The sequence below is a fragment of the Catharus ustulatus genome, chromosome 15, assembly GCF_009819885.2.
Source record: "Catharus ustulatus isolate bCatUst1 chromosome 15, bCatUst1.pri.v2, whole genome shotgun sequence".
Classification (NCBI taxonomy): Eukaryota; Metazoa; Chordata; class Aves; order Passeriformes; family Turdidae; genus Catharus; species Catharus ustulatus.
The window spans coordinates 16,057,383-16,072,414 of record NC_046235.1 but is presented as its reverse complement, the minus strand read 5'-3'; the positions used below and the strand labels follow the sequence as shown (position 1 = coordinate 16,072,414).

Below are 15,032 nucleotides of genomic sequence, written 5' to 3'. Positions count from 1 at the left end.
CCGCCGGCCCCCCGCCCCACCGCCCGCCCGGCGCACCCAGGCCTGACCCACCCGCTCCAGCCCCCCCCAGCTCCATGGCGAGGACGGACCCCTGACGGCAGGCGCGCCCCGCGGGCCAGAGGAGACGGCGCCGGGCACGGCCCGGGGAGATGCCCTCGGCGGCCCTGACAGCATCGGGTCCTCCCTGACCCTGCCGCCGCCCTGAGCATCCCGTCCCCCATCCCGAGGGCAGGGAGAGGCGGGGGCCTCCCCCCGGGGCCGGCTGCCAAGATGGTGATGTCCCAGGGCACCTACACCTTCCTCACCTGCTTCGCGGGCTTCTGGCTCATCTGGGGCCTCATCGTGCTGCTGTGCTGCTTCTGCAGCTACCTGCGGCGGCGGGTGAAGCGGCAGCAGGAGGAGCGGCTGCGGGAGCAGAGCCTGCGCGCGCTGGAGATGGAGCCACTGCACTACGAGGGTTACGGGGGCAGCCCCCCCGGCATCGCCATTCCCCACCGCCTCCGCCTCGAGCCCCACCATCACCATCATCACCCCCACCACATCCCACCCCCCCGGCCCTGGAGCTGCCGGCACGGTAAGGAGCAGGGAGGGGCTCTCGCATCCCCGCAGCACGTGCCTGCCTCAGTTTTGGGGGGGATACGACGTGAGAGCCGGGGCGCAGCGCTGACGGCAGCAGGGGTCCGGGGGGGGCTTTGCCTTGCAGAGTCGGACCTGTCAAAGCCGCCGTGCTATGAGGAGGCGCTGCTGATGGCGGAGCCCCCCCCGCCGTACAGCGAGGTGCTGATGGACACGAGGGGGCTCTACCGCAAAATCAACGCCCCTTTCCTGAGCCATGAGCGGCTGGAGAAGCAGGAGCAGCCTCCCAGCTACAAACCCCTTTTCCTGGACGCCGGCTACGGTTCAGCGCTGCATCTGCCCCGCTCAGCCAGCCCCGGCCCTGCCTGCCCGGACCTCTACCTGCAGCAGGAGTGCTCCCCACGCATGTTTCCCAGCTGGACGGACTCGGAGCTCAGCAGCAGGGACACCTACGAGACGGGACCCTGGCACCTCCCGGTTTCCATGCCTCTCTTCGGCAGGACTACCGCTGTCTAACAGCGGCTGCGGGGGACGCCCGGACCTTGCCATGCACCTGGGGGGGTGGGGGACTTCGGTTGCTCGTGTCACCCCAGGGACACCCGCCCCGGCGCGGGCCATCGCCGCCGGCGCGGAAGGGGCTGGTTCCCCGTCTGGCCCCCGCCGGCCCCCCCATGGCCGGGGGCGCTGGGGACCCGGACTCTGCTCTGTTTCTTAAATTTTTTGTTTGTTACAGTTTGAGAATAAAAGTTTGTGGCTCGGGTTTGCCTCCTGGCGGGCTGGCATGGTGGGACCGCCCCCTCCCCAAGGCAGCCGTAGCCCCCCCAACTCCCAGCCCTCCCTGCCGCCCCAGCAGGCTGCAGCCCCCGTGGGAGACGCTTTATTTATTAACAGACATGAGCACACCGCCGGTACAGAACTTGTGCTTTCCAAAAAGTTTCCGGGGGGAACGGGGGGAGAGGGGCCAAGCAGGGGCCAAGCAGGGGAGGACGGGGCTCCCAGCAAAAGAGGAGTGGGGAAGGGGTAAAAGCCCCCACACCAGCTCCCTGCCGGGGTTTGGGGGGGGGACGCCGCTGGCCGCAGCCTTGCCTCGGTCGGGTGACTTTATTGCCATATTCATTTATTATTATTATTTCTTTTTTTTTTTCTTTGAACTCGTGCAAAGTACTGAGGGAGCTCCCGGGGGGGCACGAAGAGAACGAGGACCCTGTCCCACAGCCGGGCAGGGGATGCGAGCGTGTGTCGTCCCCCCCAAAGGGGGGCTGGGGTATTGGGGTGAGGGGGGGGCTGCTAAGGGAGGGCTGGGGGGCTGACACGGCTCCTACCGACAACTTAAAAAAGAAAGGAGGAGAAGGGGGGGCTGTAAAAGGTGCCCCGGGGCAGGGTTGCAGCGGGGCGGCCGCCACCTGGAGGCCTCATCCTGCGGGGCCCCAGAGGGGTGAGGGGGGCCCGGCCCCCGGCTGCAGCCCCCTCGTGCCCCGCGCCGGCCGGGGCGCGCTGCCTGTGCCGGCAGCGGGGCCGGGGCTTACAGGGCCCCCCCAAAGCTCTCCTCTTCTTCGGGCAGAGGGTCTGCATCCCAGCATGTGATGTCGATCTCTGGAGGACAGGGAGAGAGGGCAGGATGGCTTGGGATGTCCCAGAAAGGGACAGACTCCCCCTCCTCACTGTCCTCACTCACCTGGGGGTTTGTTGTAGAACACGGGCTGGGGGGCTTTGGCCGACAGCTCCTCGGGGGGGGGCACCTCCTCCTCCTGGGACTGGCTGAAGTAGCCCTCGCTGGCCTGGGGGGTGGGGGCAGGTTGTCAGGATCCCCCCAGCCACCCCCCATCACCCCCTGAGCTCTCCCCACAGTGATGCTCACCTGCTCCCCACGACCTGGTGTCCCATCCTTGGGGGCCATCTCCCCGTTGGTGATGGGGGGCGTCTCTCGGCCCGGGGTGTCTTCCTGGGGCGTGTGCTGGCAGCCCAGATCCTGGGACTGGGGGTCCCCCTCACCAGCTGCCTCCTCCTCATCCTCATCCTCCTGCTCTGCGTCGCAGAAGGTGGCGGGGGGCTCCGGCAGCTCATCCAGGCTCAGCAGGGCCCCCTCCTCGGGCAGCATGGCCGGGGGTGTCTCGGGGACAGGGGCAGCAGGCAGGGGCCAGGCAGCTGGGGGGGTCGCACCGTCGCTCTGCCACAGGTCGATGAGGCTCTCAGGGTTGGGGGCTTCCCCAGTTTGGGGCTCGTCAGCCACGGGTGGCAGGGAGGGCTCGGTGGGCTCCAGGGTCACCAGGTCTCCCAGGGCATCACCCCCCTCTGTCCACACTGGCCTGGGACTGGGCTCGTCCCCAGGGGGCTCGATGGCCTTGTCCTCGGGGCCTGGGAAGGGCCAGTGCTGCTCGGGCGTGGCTGGCCCGGGCTCCTGCGCGCTGGGGCTGGGGGACTCTGCAAGGAGGGGACAGCAGTCAGTGGGGACAGATAATCTCGTCCAGGGCTGGGGGTCACCCGGGGACAGGGATGCAGCTCAGGGGAATTTGGAGTCCTTTGAACTGGGCACAGCATGGGGATTGCTGCAAGGATGGGTGGGGATGACTGGGCAGGGAGGGGATTGTGACATGCATCAGGGAGTGAGGGGACATGGGGAGGGGCAAGGTGATCCCTTGGGGAGGCAGGGAGGCAGAAAGGGCTGTGGAGGCAACGGGAGAGGTGCCCTGAGAAGATGCAGAAGGGAAATCTGGGATGCACCAGAGGATGCCAAGGGGCCAGTGGGGACGCAGCAGGGACACCTGGTGACAGCAGCAGAACTGGCTGGGGTGCCCTGGGGATGCGGTGGGGCAGAGGGGAAACACAGAGGGATAGAGCAGCCCTGAAAAGGACGTACAGCAGGACGGCGCGGATCGGGCAGCATCGCACTGGGGGACCCAGCAGAGACAGCAGGGCTGCACTGGGGGATGCAGCAGGGAGGGCCAGCACGTACGGAGCAGGGGGAATGCACTAGAGATGGGGGAATGCATGGCGTGGGGTGCAGCAGAGACAGCAGGGATGCACTGGCATTAGAAAATGCACTGGAGGCAGCAGGGATGCAGCAATGACGGTGGGGCTGCACTGGGGGATGCAGCAGAGACGGCGGGGGTGCAGCGGCACAGAGCAGCAGGTACGGCGGGGATGTGCTGGGGGACGCAGCAGAGATATGGGGATATGCTGAGGGATGCACATGGGACAGCATGGATGCACCGAGCCATGCAAAGGCAGCCAGGGGGCTGCAGTGGGGATGTGCTGTGGGACACAGCAGAGCCAGGCAGGATATACCGAGGGATGCAGACAGCATGGATACACTGAGCCATGCAAGCGTGGTTGGTAGGGCTGCAGCGGAGCCAAGAGGGCTGCAGTGGGGATGCACCCGGCAGCCCTGGGCAGGGGGAGGCAGCGCCAGCCCTGCGCCCACCTTTGGGCGTTGCCGGCGTCTGGTCAGCGGGCGCGCGGGTGCCCGGTTCGCCCAGCGGCGTGGCGGCCGGGCTGGACTCGCAGGGGCTGCAGCCCGCTGCCGAGGCCTTGCGGAAGGCGTCCGACTGGCTGCCTGCAGACAAGGGAGACGGGGTGGCGTGGGGGGGCTGCCCACATTGAGGGGGGGAAACCAGCACCCCAGCATCGCTCCTGCCCCGCACCAACCCAGCTGTGAGCTGCCAAGCGCTCATCACTCTGTACCTGCCACCACATCGTCCCCTCCTGGGTGGTGGGGTGGAGGCTTCCACGGGTGCAGCAATCACCACGTCTCTTCGAGGTGTCCCCACCACCCCCATGAGTTTCAGCCCCCACATCTGCTGGGCAAGGGGACAGGCAGCCCCGTACCTGCCTTGGTGCACACTGGTTCTGCCCATGCATCACTCAGCCGTGCCCTAGCACAGCCTTTGTGGGCACAGCTCTGAGCCCTGTCAACTGTGCCTGTGGGGGCACAGCTCCACATGGCCCCTGGAACCACCTGGCCCCTTCTGCCCCATTGGCACAGCCCCACATATTCCTGGGCACAGTCTTTTCCACTCCACAGTCTTGTGGGCCGTCTTGCAGTCTTGTCCATGGCAGAGCTGTTCCATCCCCCTCTGCCCCATTGGCACAGCCTCACATATTCCTGGGCACAGCCTTTTCCACACTGCCTAATGCTGCCCCATGGGCACAGACCTGCATGGTCCAGGGCAGAGATGTCCCTTTCCCTTCTGCCCCATCAGCACATGATTCTGGCACAGCCTTTTCCACACTGCCCGACCCTGCCCCATGGGCACAGTCCTGCATGATCCGGGGCACAGCTGTCCTATCCACTGCTGCCCCATGGGCACAGTCTATTCCATCCCACTGTGGACCATCACCTCCCCACGCTCAGCTCTACCCTGTCCCCATCTGACCCACGGACACAGCCTGCCCTATGACCCCCCAGGGGCACAGGGACCAGCATGGTCTCTGCCTGGGTGCCCGTCCCCCTCGGGGTGCCGTCCCCCTCGGGGTGCCCGTGCTGCCTCCGCTGCCGTTCCGGTGCGCCGTGGGGCTGGCTGGGCTGTGGGACAGCTGCCCATGGCTCAACCCCCGGAGCTGCGTGCCCGGGAGCTCCCAGCTACCTACATGGGAAGAAAGAGGAGAGATTTGGAGTGCGGTGGCAGGAGATATAGGGGAAGGGGGTCCGTGGGGGGGAGGAGGAGGAGGAGGAGGAAGAAGGTGGCCCACTGTCAGCTGTCTTTATGAAAGGACAGTGCAGACGACCTGTGAGAGAAAGACAGACAGACGGACGGACGGAGAGAGAGAGAGAGCAAAGAGATGGGTCAGTCCCTGCTCAGCGCAGTTGTGGCGGGGCTGGAGCACCAGGGCACCGGGATGGGAGCACAGCAGGGTGGAAGGCAGCATGGTGGGAGAATGGCAGGACAAGAGGATGGAAAGGCAGCAGGACAGAAGGATGTGAGGCAGCACAGCCTGGCCAGGTGAGGAGAGAGGCCAGGACACGGCCGTGGGAACAACTATCTGCTCAGCCACAGCACAGCCCCACAGCACGAACCCACGGCACAACCCACGGCACGGCCAGAACACAGAGCACAGAGCACGACCCACGGCACAACCCCACAGCAGTGCCCCAAGGCACAGCACCACGGCACAACCCCACAGCACAGCCCATGGCACAACCCATGGCACAACCCATGGCACACCACACAAGAACAGGTCACAGGCTCCCTCCCAGCACAGCCCCAAGGCACAGCCCCCCAGCACAGCACCACGACACGGCCCCATGGCTGGAGGCACCCACCAGGACAGACAGTCCTTCCCTAGATTCACAAAAAGCGTCCCAACACTGTGGGGCAGCCCAGCTTCTCCATGGGGCACTCCTTGCCAGCTGGCAGCACCCACATCTGCCTCACTCTCTTCTGGCCCTGTTTAGCTGTCACCATGGCATTCCCAAGACATCCCTGGACCTCCAGGTGCCCACCACCATGCACTGACAATGCTGCCAGCTTGGCTGCAAGCACAGTGCTATGACAGGTGAGTGGACAACACCCAGCAGGAAGCAGGGTGAGCCCCGTTTTGCTGAAGACAACCTGATGTCCAGCCCCTGACAAGCTGCCCCAGCTGCAGGGGCCACGTGAGGTGCAGTGGCAGTGGCAGTGATGGTGGCAGTGATGGTGGCACAGCAGAGCAGGATGTCCCCTGCCATCCTCATACCCTTGGCACCCAGAACCAAAGCGCCAGCGATGGCAGAGTGTACACCCCCTCCCCACATTGCATCCCTGGTCTTTCCATACCCCACAGCAACCCGTTGAGCTGTGACATTGCACTCACCTGTGCCCTGGTCTCCTGGTGCCCACCCCCGTGCCCACAGCCCCCCACAGCCCCTCACCTGTCCTGTGGCTGCCTGGTGAGACAGCATCGCTGCTGCCCGATGCCACCCGCTCCTGCTGCTTGAAGAAGTCCCGGGGGTTGTCAGGCCGCTGGGCGATGATGGCAGCAGCCTCCTGTGGGGATGGGGAGGCTGAGCCCCACCACCCTGGTGGTGTGGGGCTGTGAGACCACCCTCTGTGCATCCCACAGCTTCATTCCCATCTAGCTGTGGGCACTGCTGGATGGGGAGCGAGGACCAGCACTGGGCATGGCCATCACCACACTCACCTCCACCTCTGACTCTGATTTCCTAAACTGCTGCCTGTCGTCCTCCTCTTGCTGATCCCCCTGGGAAGAGACACAGCATCACCTCCCAGCCTGAGGCACCCAGCCTTTTTCTGGGGGTAATACCAGTGGCAGCCCCAGCTCCGACCCTGGCCCCAGTCCTGCCGTGGCACTTACAAAAATGGACTGCTCCTTCAGGCGCTGCCGGGCCTCCTCCGCCTCCAAGCTCTGCTGCTTCCTCCTGCAACGGGGAAACGGGAGAGGCGCTGGCATCAGCCCCTGCCAGTCCCTGTCCTGCGAGGGACACCCATGTGCCCACCCAGCCACGCACAGCTCGTGTGCAGCCATCCCGTGCCCACATCCCACCCGACCCAGCCGTGCCTGTGCTCCTCGATCTGCTCCTCGCGCTCCCGGTAGCGCCGTTCCCTCTCCTCCTGCTCCAGCCGCTCCTGCTCCATCCGCTCCTGCTCGAACCGCAGCCGGGCATCCAGGGCCTTTTTCCGCTCTTCCTCCTTACGCAATTCCTCCTCTTTCTGGTGGGGGGGATGGATGAGGGGGTTGCCCAGCAGCTCACCCCGCTCCCTGGGGACTACCAGCTGTCCCTCCGTGTCCCACCTTTGCCTGTTCCCAGAACTGCTCCCGGTTGAGCCGCTTCATCTCCACGGTGGCATCGGTTTTCTGGTAAGTGGTGCCCTGGGACAGAGGAGAGGCAGGGGGGGTGGAGGGGCTGGGATCAGCGAGGAGGGTAACAATAAGTGGCACACGGGGTGAGGGGCTGCAGTGGACAGGAGCCCCAGGCGGGAGGGACACCCCAGTCCTGCCACCGTCCCCAGCACTGCTGTGGGGACATTACCACAGGCTCGGCGTTCTCGTCCTCACGCAGCCGCAGGCGGTGCAGCACCGGGCTGGAGACACGGGCCAGCCCGTTGGAGAGCCGCTGCCCGATGGCCCCTGGGTCAATGTCCTCCACGCTGCTGGCATTGACGATGACATCCACACCCTGGTGGGGTGCAAGAAGCCATCAGAGGTCAGCATCACTGCCACGGCAACATCTTCCCCCTCCCCAGCGTCACCCACCTGGAAGAACTCGGCAATCTTGGCTACGTGGCTGGCACAGGCGCATTTGCGGGCGTCTGGCACGTCCTCACCCACCTGTGGCAGTCAGGGAGTGACTGAGCTGAGAGGGGCAGCAGGGTGACCCCCACCCCACTGACCACAGCGGGGCAGCAGGACTGTGGGGCACCCTCAGCCCCCTCACACCCAGCCATGGCCCTGTGTACACAGCACAGCCCCCTCAGCATGGCCCCCAGACTCACCCAGTTGACGAGGACATATTTGGGGAGCACAGCCTGGGGGTCCTTGACGCTGCAGAAGCCATACATCACCTTCTGAATCTCAAAGTGGCCGGAAAGCTCCAGCAAACCTCCACCTGGCACAGCATCGTCAGCCCACGTGCACCCAGCACCAGGAACAGGTGACAGGGAAAACAGTGGCACAGGTGAGCCGGCGGAGGGGACAGAGGACCTTACCTCCTGATGCTGCCAGCTTCAGGTCATCAGAGCCATCCTCGTATGTGTAGAGGGCCCTGGGGAGACACCATGGGTGAGCCAAAGCCAGGAGTGTGGGGCAGCCCACAACCTCCCCATCCTGCTTACACTGAGGTCAGGGCATGTCCTGGGGTCTGGCTGTTTGTCCCAAAACTAGCACACAGCCACAACCCCTCATCTATCAGCAGCACCAAGAGCCAGGCTGCCAGGCAAGGCAGACAGGATGTGGGGCAGGGCCTATTCCCCAGCCCTTGGTGGCAGCTATGGGGAAGGATCCCAAGTTTGGGGACAGAACAGTCACTTGAGCACAGGGACCCACTGACTGCTGTGCTTCAAGCCAACAGAGTCTCACAGCAACTTGCTCACCCATCCCTGTCCCCTCACGACCCTCCCAGCTACTGACCAGGTTTGGGGACAACCCTGTGCCCCAGTAAGGACCTGGGTCCACTCACGTGCCCGGCTGCGTGAGCCACCAGCCCAGCAGGCACCAGGCTGGGGGAGGACGCCGGAGCACCAGCAGCAGCAAATCAATGAGCCGCCAGAGTGTGATGGGGCCGTCATGGAGACTGTTCCTTGGAAACCATTCCCAGCTGATGGGAAACCCCCTGTCGCTCCCACCGTGCCCTGGCCAGCCCCTCTGGGGGCTCCGTGGGGACCCCCACCAGCCAGCACCTCCCCAGAGGCACACAGCCAGCGATGGAGGGGGGACCACGCATGCCAAATTGGTCCAGGGCGGGTGGGCGAGGGGATGGATGTCGCTAGGCAACCAGCATCCTCCATCACCATGGCAACCCCCCCCATCCCAGCTGGGATGCAGCTCGCCCCGATGACGAGGTGATTAGTGGAGGGGAGCGGGGGAGGCAGGCAGGCAGTGGGGACCTGCGGGGCCTGGCAGGCACCCAAACCTGCCTGCCACCGTCACGCGCTGCACCCGGAAAGCCAGGGCCGCCCGTGCTGGATCCCCCACATCCCTGCACCGCCGCGGGTGGGCGGCCCTGCCCATCAGCATTCGGCTGGTGGTGCCCGCACGGCGCTTCTCAGAGCCCCAAAATCCCCGCTGTGCCGAGCAAAGCCGTCCTCACTCGAGCCTGCAGCTTCAATCCACAGCCTCGGGAACAGGAATTGAAGGTCCCTACGGGCAGAGCCACCCCCAAAACAGGGCCGTGGCTGGAGCTAAAAAGCAGGGGGAAGGCAGGCAGGTGCCTAAGAGGGAGAGGGCCTCCCTCTGCCTCCAGCACCCGCCACCCCCCGAGCCCCTGGCAGGGAGCCGCAGATAATTGCACCAACAAGATTGACTTTAATCCGCACATCCCGATCCCGCTAATCGGCCGCCCCAGCCGGCGCCAGCTTCCAGGCCTGGAACAGCTGCAAAGTGCCGTCTGAGATGGCTGTGACAGGGGAGGGTGGCAAATGCAGCCCCTGATCCCCCAGGAATGGGGGAGGACGGCAGCAGTTTGGGGGAGCCCAGAGCAGCAAGTTGGAAGCTGGCAGAGTGATACACAGCTGGCAGCAGATAGGAGAAAAGAAGTAGGGCAGAGCCACAGCATCACTGCTTGGGGAGCCCTGTGGGTGCTGGGGGCACCCACTGCCTGCTTTCCTTCCCCAGAACCCTGCCGTGCTGGGTGGGATCTGAGCACAAGGCTGCTGCCTGCACCCGGGGGTGCTCCCAGGGCAGATGGGGCTTGCTGTGGACACAGCTCAGCAGCACAGCCTGACTCCACGCCAGCATGGAGGTTTCCATTCCAGGAGACAGGGAAGCCATGCTGGGGCCAGTAGCATCCCCAAGGGTGTCCCCAGGGACCCACAGCCCAACAGCATCACCACAACCCCCGGCAGTGGGGATCAGCTGTGTCACAGCGGGTGCTGTCAGCATCACGCGTTGCTTACCCCGCTTCCATGGGTTTTAAACCCTCCACCCAACCCATACAGCCCTTTCACACCCCCGGGCTCCAGGTATGTGGGTCACCCGTGGGTGGAGATGCCCCGTGGAGCTCGGGGGGGCTCCCTGCAGCCGGGGGGCTTCACTGAAGATCCCTCATCACCCCAAACGAAGAGATCGCAGCCCCGCTGCCCTCGCATGGCCCCGCTGCTCACCGGTGTAGGCAGAGCAGCATCCCCGGGTGCCAGAACGGGGCTCCCGCGGCAGCCCACCCCCCTTGCCATGGCCAGGGAGGGGTCACATCACCCCAGCCTCCCGCCCCAGCCCCGGCACATGTGTTTCCAATGTGGCTGGGAGCTCCAGGGAGTCGGCGTGCTCAGAAAGCAGCACCAAATTCCTTTCCGATCGAGTAATGGGCCCCAGCAGCCTTCGCGGGGCCGGGCAGGGGGAGGGGATGCTCGGACCCTCCAGGACCGGGCTGGAGAAGGGGGAATCCCAGACTAAACAGAAGGATCCCGGCCGGGCAAGAGCGTGGCATTCCCCGGTACCGGCCTAGGGCCAGGCTCCGGCACCTCCCAGGAGATCCTGTCCTCCCAGGATCAGCCAGGCTGGACCCTCCTCCCCGTGGCACTGTCCCCATCACCTTGCCCGATGCAGCCCCACCAGCATCACCCCTCATCCCGCACCCCCGCAGGGGGCCCTGGAGAGGGGATGCTGGTCCCACAGGCAGGGACTCCGGTGACAATGGGATGGAGTGGCTGGGAACGATGGAGCGGGTGGAGACGATGGAGCGAACTCAGCCCCACGGATGGGGATGGCAGGGGATCACTGCCTGGTCGGGATCAGCGTTGGAGGTGTGTGTGGGGGAGCCGCCACCGGCACTCGCCTTCCCGGGAACCGATTCTGCTGCTCTCAGCAGCTTTGGCAGGGACGGCTCCTTTGCAGCGGATGCCGGGAAGCGAGATGTACCCAGGGCTGACAGCTGCCGCCTGGCCGGCAACACACACGGCGCTTGCCCACAGCGCCCTTGGGCTGACAGCGGGACTGTGGGGCCTTCCGGAGACCCCCGGGGGCTGGCGGGGACCCCGACCTGCCCAGGCCCACCCAGCCCTGTCCTGAGAGCAGGGACCTGGTTAGAGACAGACAGACGTCTGCTGTGGGTGCAGCCCAGCTGGGAGGTGGGAGTCCCCGGATGGGTGGTGGGTGTATCCCGGAGGGGTGGTGGGTGCCCCTGGCTGGATGGTGGGCGCACAGTAGCCCCCCCCGTCCGCCCCCCACCAAAAGCATCATGCACAGCATGCAACCAGCAGCACCCCACACCGTCCAGCGCCCCGGCTCTGCCCAGCGAGATGCGCCCCAGCGTGCCGGCAGCATTCCCACCCCGCATGCCAGAGGCACCCTGGAGGGCAGGGAGGGGATCGCGGAGCAGATGGCCCCAGGCAGCCTCCCGGCACCCGGCTGGGCTGGGAGATGCGGGTGGGCTGGCAGAGGGTGATGCTCCCTGCAGCGGGCCTGGATCCGGCCGGCCCCGACACCGGGTGCCCCGCGCCGGGCTGCGGGCAGGGCGAGCAGCCGGGGCTCCCGGTGGAGAGAGCCACTCCCCTCCCCGACTCAGCAGCAATCCCAGACCGGCGGGGCAATCCCGGGCCGACACACCACGACCCCCCAGGGATGCCCAGGGATGTGGCAGCCCAGGAGCTTGAGGGAATCTGAGGGTAGCGGGACCGGCGGGGGATGCTCGGTGCCCCCGCGGCCTCAGGCCTCGCTCCGCCGGACAGCGGGACCGCCAGCTGCCGGGATACCGGTGGGGCCGGTCGGGAGCGGGGCCGGGCTGGGGGCGCCCCGATCTCCTCCCCATCCCCCGTCCCCCGGGCGCCCCTGCCCGCGGCTCCTGCTCCAGACAATGGCGAGGAACCGGTGCCGGGCCCAGCACCGGGGAGCCCCACGGGGCCCTCCCCTCTGTGCGCGAATTCCCCCGCTCCCCGCTCTCGCCGCCCGGCTGGGGGTCGGACCGGGCCGTGCCGGGGACTCCCGGGGCCGGCGGGTCCCGGCGCTCGCACGTGCCGGCCCGGCGCAGACAAAGCGGAGACCGCGCCCCGGCCCGGTGCGGCGGGCAGGTGCGGGCACCGGGGGCGGCGAGCCGGGCACACCCCCCGCCGCCCCGCCCGCCTTTGTGTGCCGGGGCTCCCGGGGACGGCGGGGGGCGCAGCGCGGGGCGCGGCCGGTGTTACCGGGCGGCTCCGTGCACAAAGGGCGGCGGCGGCGGCGGCGGGGACAAAGGGGCGGCGGCGGCGGCGGGCGCGCTCACCAGTCGGTGGGGCTGTCCTCGCCGATCACGTCCTGGTAGGAGGCGAGCAGCTCCAGGCGGTGCGCCGCGAAGCCGACGCCAGCCATGGCGGGGCCGGGATGCTGCCGGGGGACCGGAGGGACCGGCCGCCTGCCCGCCTCCGAGACACTGCCGCAGCGGCCGGGCGGAGGGGCGAGCGGCGGGGAGGCTCCGCCCGCCGCCGCGCCCGGTCCTAGCGCCGCGAACGGCGGCCCCCCTCCCCTCCCCTCCGCCCCCCCGCCCGGCCCCCGCCCCCGCCGCGCCCCCGGGGCGCCCCCAGGGCACCCCGCCGGCCGCGCCGCCCGGCCCCGAGCCGGGACCCCGGGGGTGCGGGCAGCATCGCCCCCGCCCCGGGCCGCCCCCCGCGCACAGCTCGCCCCCGGGATCCCGCAGCTTGGGCTCTGCTCTGCCCCCGCAACACCGCGCCCCGGGCCATCACTCGCCCCAGGGACACTGAACCCCGGCTCAGCTCCTCCTGGGATCCTGCGCGCCGGGTGACTTCGTATCCTGGGCTCTCCTCAGCCCTGGGGACCCCGCATCCTGTGCTGCCCCTCCCGGGGACTTGCACTCTGGAGACCTCTCGTACTGGGTGGTCCTCTCCATCCCAGACTCTCCCCTGGCCCACGTTCTCTGCTCCCAGGGGACGTGGTACATCAGGCTTCCTGAGCCCTCAGCTGCCCTACGACGAGCCCCCGTGTCCAAGGTTTCCTCTCCAAGGACACGCCACCGTAGGCTTTGCCCTACACACCCAGCCATGCCCTCGCTGCTTGCACAAGGGGTCAGCGGACAGCAGCCTTTTTGGGGCCTCTTTGCTGCCCATCTGCCCCTCCAAGCCCACTGCTCCCAAGCCCCCAGTCCTTTCCGAACCTTTCCAGGCTGTGTCCGCAAACACCTTTTCCAGGAGGTTTTGCCTCTGTGTGAACCCACTGCTGGTTTTGCACTGACCCAGGGCTCTGCAAGGGCTCTCAGCCAGGTCCTAACGCTCCTGCCAGGACAGGCAGCGATTCCTTGTCCCCGGCGCTGCCCCCAGCCTGAACCAGTACCGTGCTGGAGGGGTCTCTGTGCCAGAACAGCAATGAAGAGCGCACAGGACCCGATTCCTTCGGGTTGGGGATGTTACTGGAGTGACCTGTCCCGAGACAAGCCCTTCAGAGCAGCCTGTGGATGACCCCAGAGGGACATCGGACAGGGTGTCGCGGGCCCTGGCTGTGCCGCCCACTCCCCCCACGCCCTCCTTGCACCAGCATTTCCGAGAGAGGCCAGAGCCGGAGCCGCCCTAAGAGGCTCTGAGAGTTTGGGAGCAGCTGTGGAGCAGCTGCCGGGGCCAGCGCGGGGGCTGGGACCGGGGCAGGCGCCCCACAAGCAGCTCAGATGGCTTTGGGGGTGGATGTGGTGGGACCCCGCTCAGGGATGTGGTGGGAGCTCTGAGCCTGCCGCCGCCAGGCTTTGTTCTCGGAGCAGCGAGGCTGCAGCCCCTCCCCAGGCTCCACCTCCGCAGCCCACCCGAGACCCTCCTTCCGCTGCCTGTGCTCGAGCTCCTCACATGGTGCGCAGAGCTGGTGGGCAAGAGATGCCCTTGGCAAAGCACAAAGGCACCCTGGGTGGTAGAAGCGTCACCAGGAAAACCCAGAGGCAACCGGGAACCAAGCAGAGCTAAGCCCCCCATGAGCGCAGTGGCACAAGGGGATGCTTGGCTCTCTCCCGGGGAGAGGCAGGTTGGCTGTAGCACCCAGGCTCTGCCCTGGCCCTGCTCCACAGCTGGGCACCCCGGGGCTGATCTGGCAGAACCTGTTCCCAGGCCATGCTACCCCAGCAGTCCCGCACGACTGCCTGCCCCTGCCCCTTTCCTGCCCTCCACTCACGGCTTGCTGTCCAGCCGAGCCGGGGTTGGCTCAGGTGGTGCCCACGTGAGGCCACAGCCACCTCACCTTCCCTGTGCTTCCTCTGACCTTGGCTGCACAGCTGGGACTCACATGCAGGCACTCAGCCCTGCTCCTGCTGGCCCTGCCAGGCAGGCACCAGCTGTTTCTGTCCCTTGTTGTACCCGTGTCCTGCTGCTTCTCAGTGTGACCATCCCATTGCTCACATGCGCCACAGTCTGAGTGACTGGCCCAGCCCCAGCCTGTCTTTATCCCTCGACTTTCCTTGCCCCATCTTTGATGTGCTTTTGCACTCCTGGACCTGGCAGTGAGAAGATGTGGCACTGCAGCTCCGATCTGGGTGATGCCAGAAGGCATTTGGCTTCCCACAGCCAGCTCCTGCCCCCGGCAGAACCTTCCAGTAGATGAGCAAGACAATTTTCCTTACAATTGCTCATCATGGTAAGAGCTGCAATTATTAATGACCGTTCCAGCTGTCAGAGTGGAGAGGGAGGAGAACACCCGCTTCCCCACACCCGCTGCCCTCAAGCCTGTTCCAGCCGGTGTGGCCTCAAACCCGTCCTTGGGGACAGCAGCTGCATCGCGTGAGCGAACGCTTGGCTGCTCCACGCCGGAGAACGCCCAGAGCTGGTGCACGTGGCCCACGCGTGCCCCAAGGCTCCTCATCCTCTCTACAGGGGCCAGGGCACAGGGACCCGAGGATACTGCCA

At 66.6% G+C, this 15,032-nt stretch overlaps 2 protein-coding genes across 3 annotated transcripts; one reads left to right on the top strand and one right to left on the bottom strand.

The window, feature by feature from the left end:
* The first annotated feature begins 16 nt into the window (after window positions 1-16).
* Window positions 17-1,335, top strand: PRR7 (proline rich 7, synaptic). Of its 2 annotated transcripts, none has more exons than XM_033073606.2 (2): window positions 17-574; window positions 677-1,335. In XM_033073606.2, exons 1-2 carry the CDS (start codon window positions 271-273, stop codon window positions 1,090-1,092), a joined length of 720 nt encoding a protein of 239 aa, XP_032929497.1. In that variant the 5' UTR covers window positions 17-270; the 3' UTR covers window positions 1,093-1,335. The 2 variants fall into 2 exon arrangements, with proteins under 2 accessions (XP_032929497.1, XP_032929498.1); XM_033073607.2 differs by having other exon boundaries at window positions 18-574; window positions 704-1,335.
* Window positions 1,336-1,442: 107 nt separating this feature from the next.
* On the bottom strand, window positions 1,443-12,585 carry DBN1 (drebrin 1). The gene is made up of 15 exons (XM_033073602.1): window positions 12,425-12,585; window positions 8,220-8,275; window positions 8,007-8,119; window positions 7,768-7,842; window positions 7,544-7,690; window positions 7,306-7,383; window positions 7,072-7,223; window positions 6,868-6,931; window positions 6,694-6,753; window positions 6,425-6,539; window positions 5,164-5,301; window positions 3,998-4,129; window positions 2,435-2,997; window positions 2,252-2,354; window positions 1,443-2,169 (listed from the first exon to the last, which is right to left on the bottom strand). Exons 1-15 carry the CDS (start codon window positions 12,508-12,510, stop codon window positions 2,099-2,101), a joined length of 1,953 nt encoding a protein of 650 aa, XP_032929493.1. The 5' UTR covers window positions 12,511-12,585; the 3' UTR covers window positions 1,443-2,098.
* Between the last annotated feature and the right edge of the window lie 2,447 nt (window positions 12,586-15,032).

Excerpts from the sequence above, each read along its gene's own strand:
- DBN1 (XM_033073602.1), bottom strand. The coding sequence starts at position 12,510 with ATGGCTGGCGTCGGCTTCGCGGCGCACCGCCTGGAGCTGCTCGCCTCC. Across the intron at positions 7,691-7,767 it reads AGATTGCCGAGTTCTTCCAG|GGTGTGGATGTCATCGTCAA; the intron begins GTGGGTGACGCT and ends GCACCCCACCAG. Across the intron at positions 6,540-6,693 it reads AATCAGAGTCAGAGGTGGAG|GAGGCTGCTGCCATCATCGC; the intron begins GTGAGTGTGGTG and ends CCATCCCCACAG.
- PRR7 (XM_033073606.2), top strand. The coding sequence starts at position 271 with ATGGTGATGTCCCAGGGCACCTACACCTTCCTCACCTGCTTCGCGGGC. Across the intron at positions 575-676 it reads GCCCTGGAGCTGCCGGCACG|GGGTCCGGGGGGGGCTTTGC; the intron begins GTAAGGAGCAGG and ends TGACGGCAGCAG.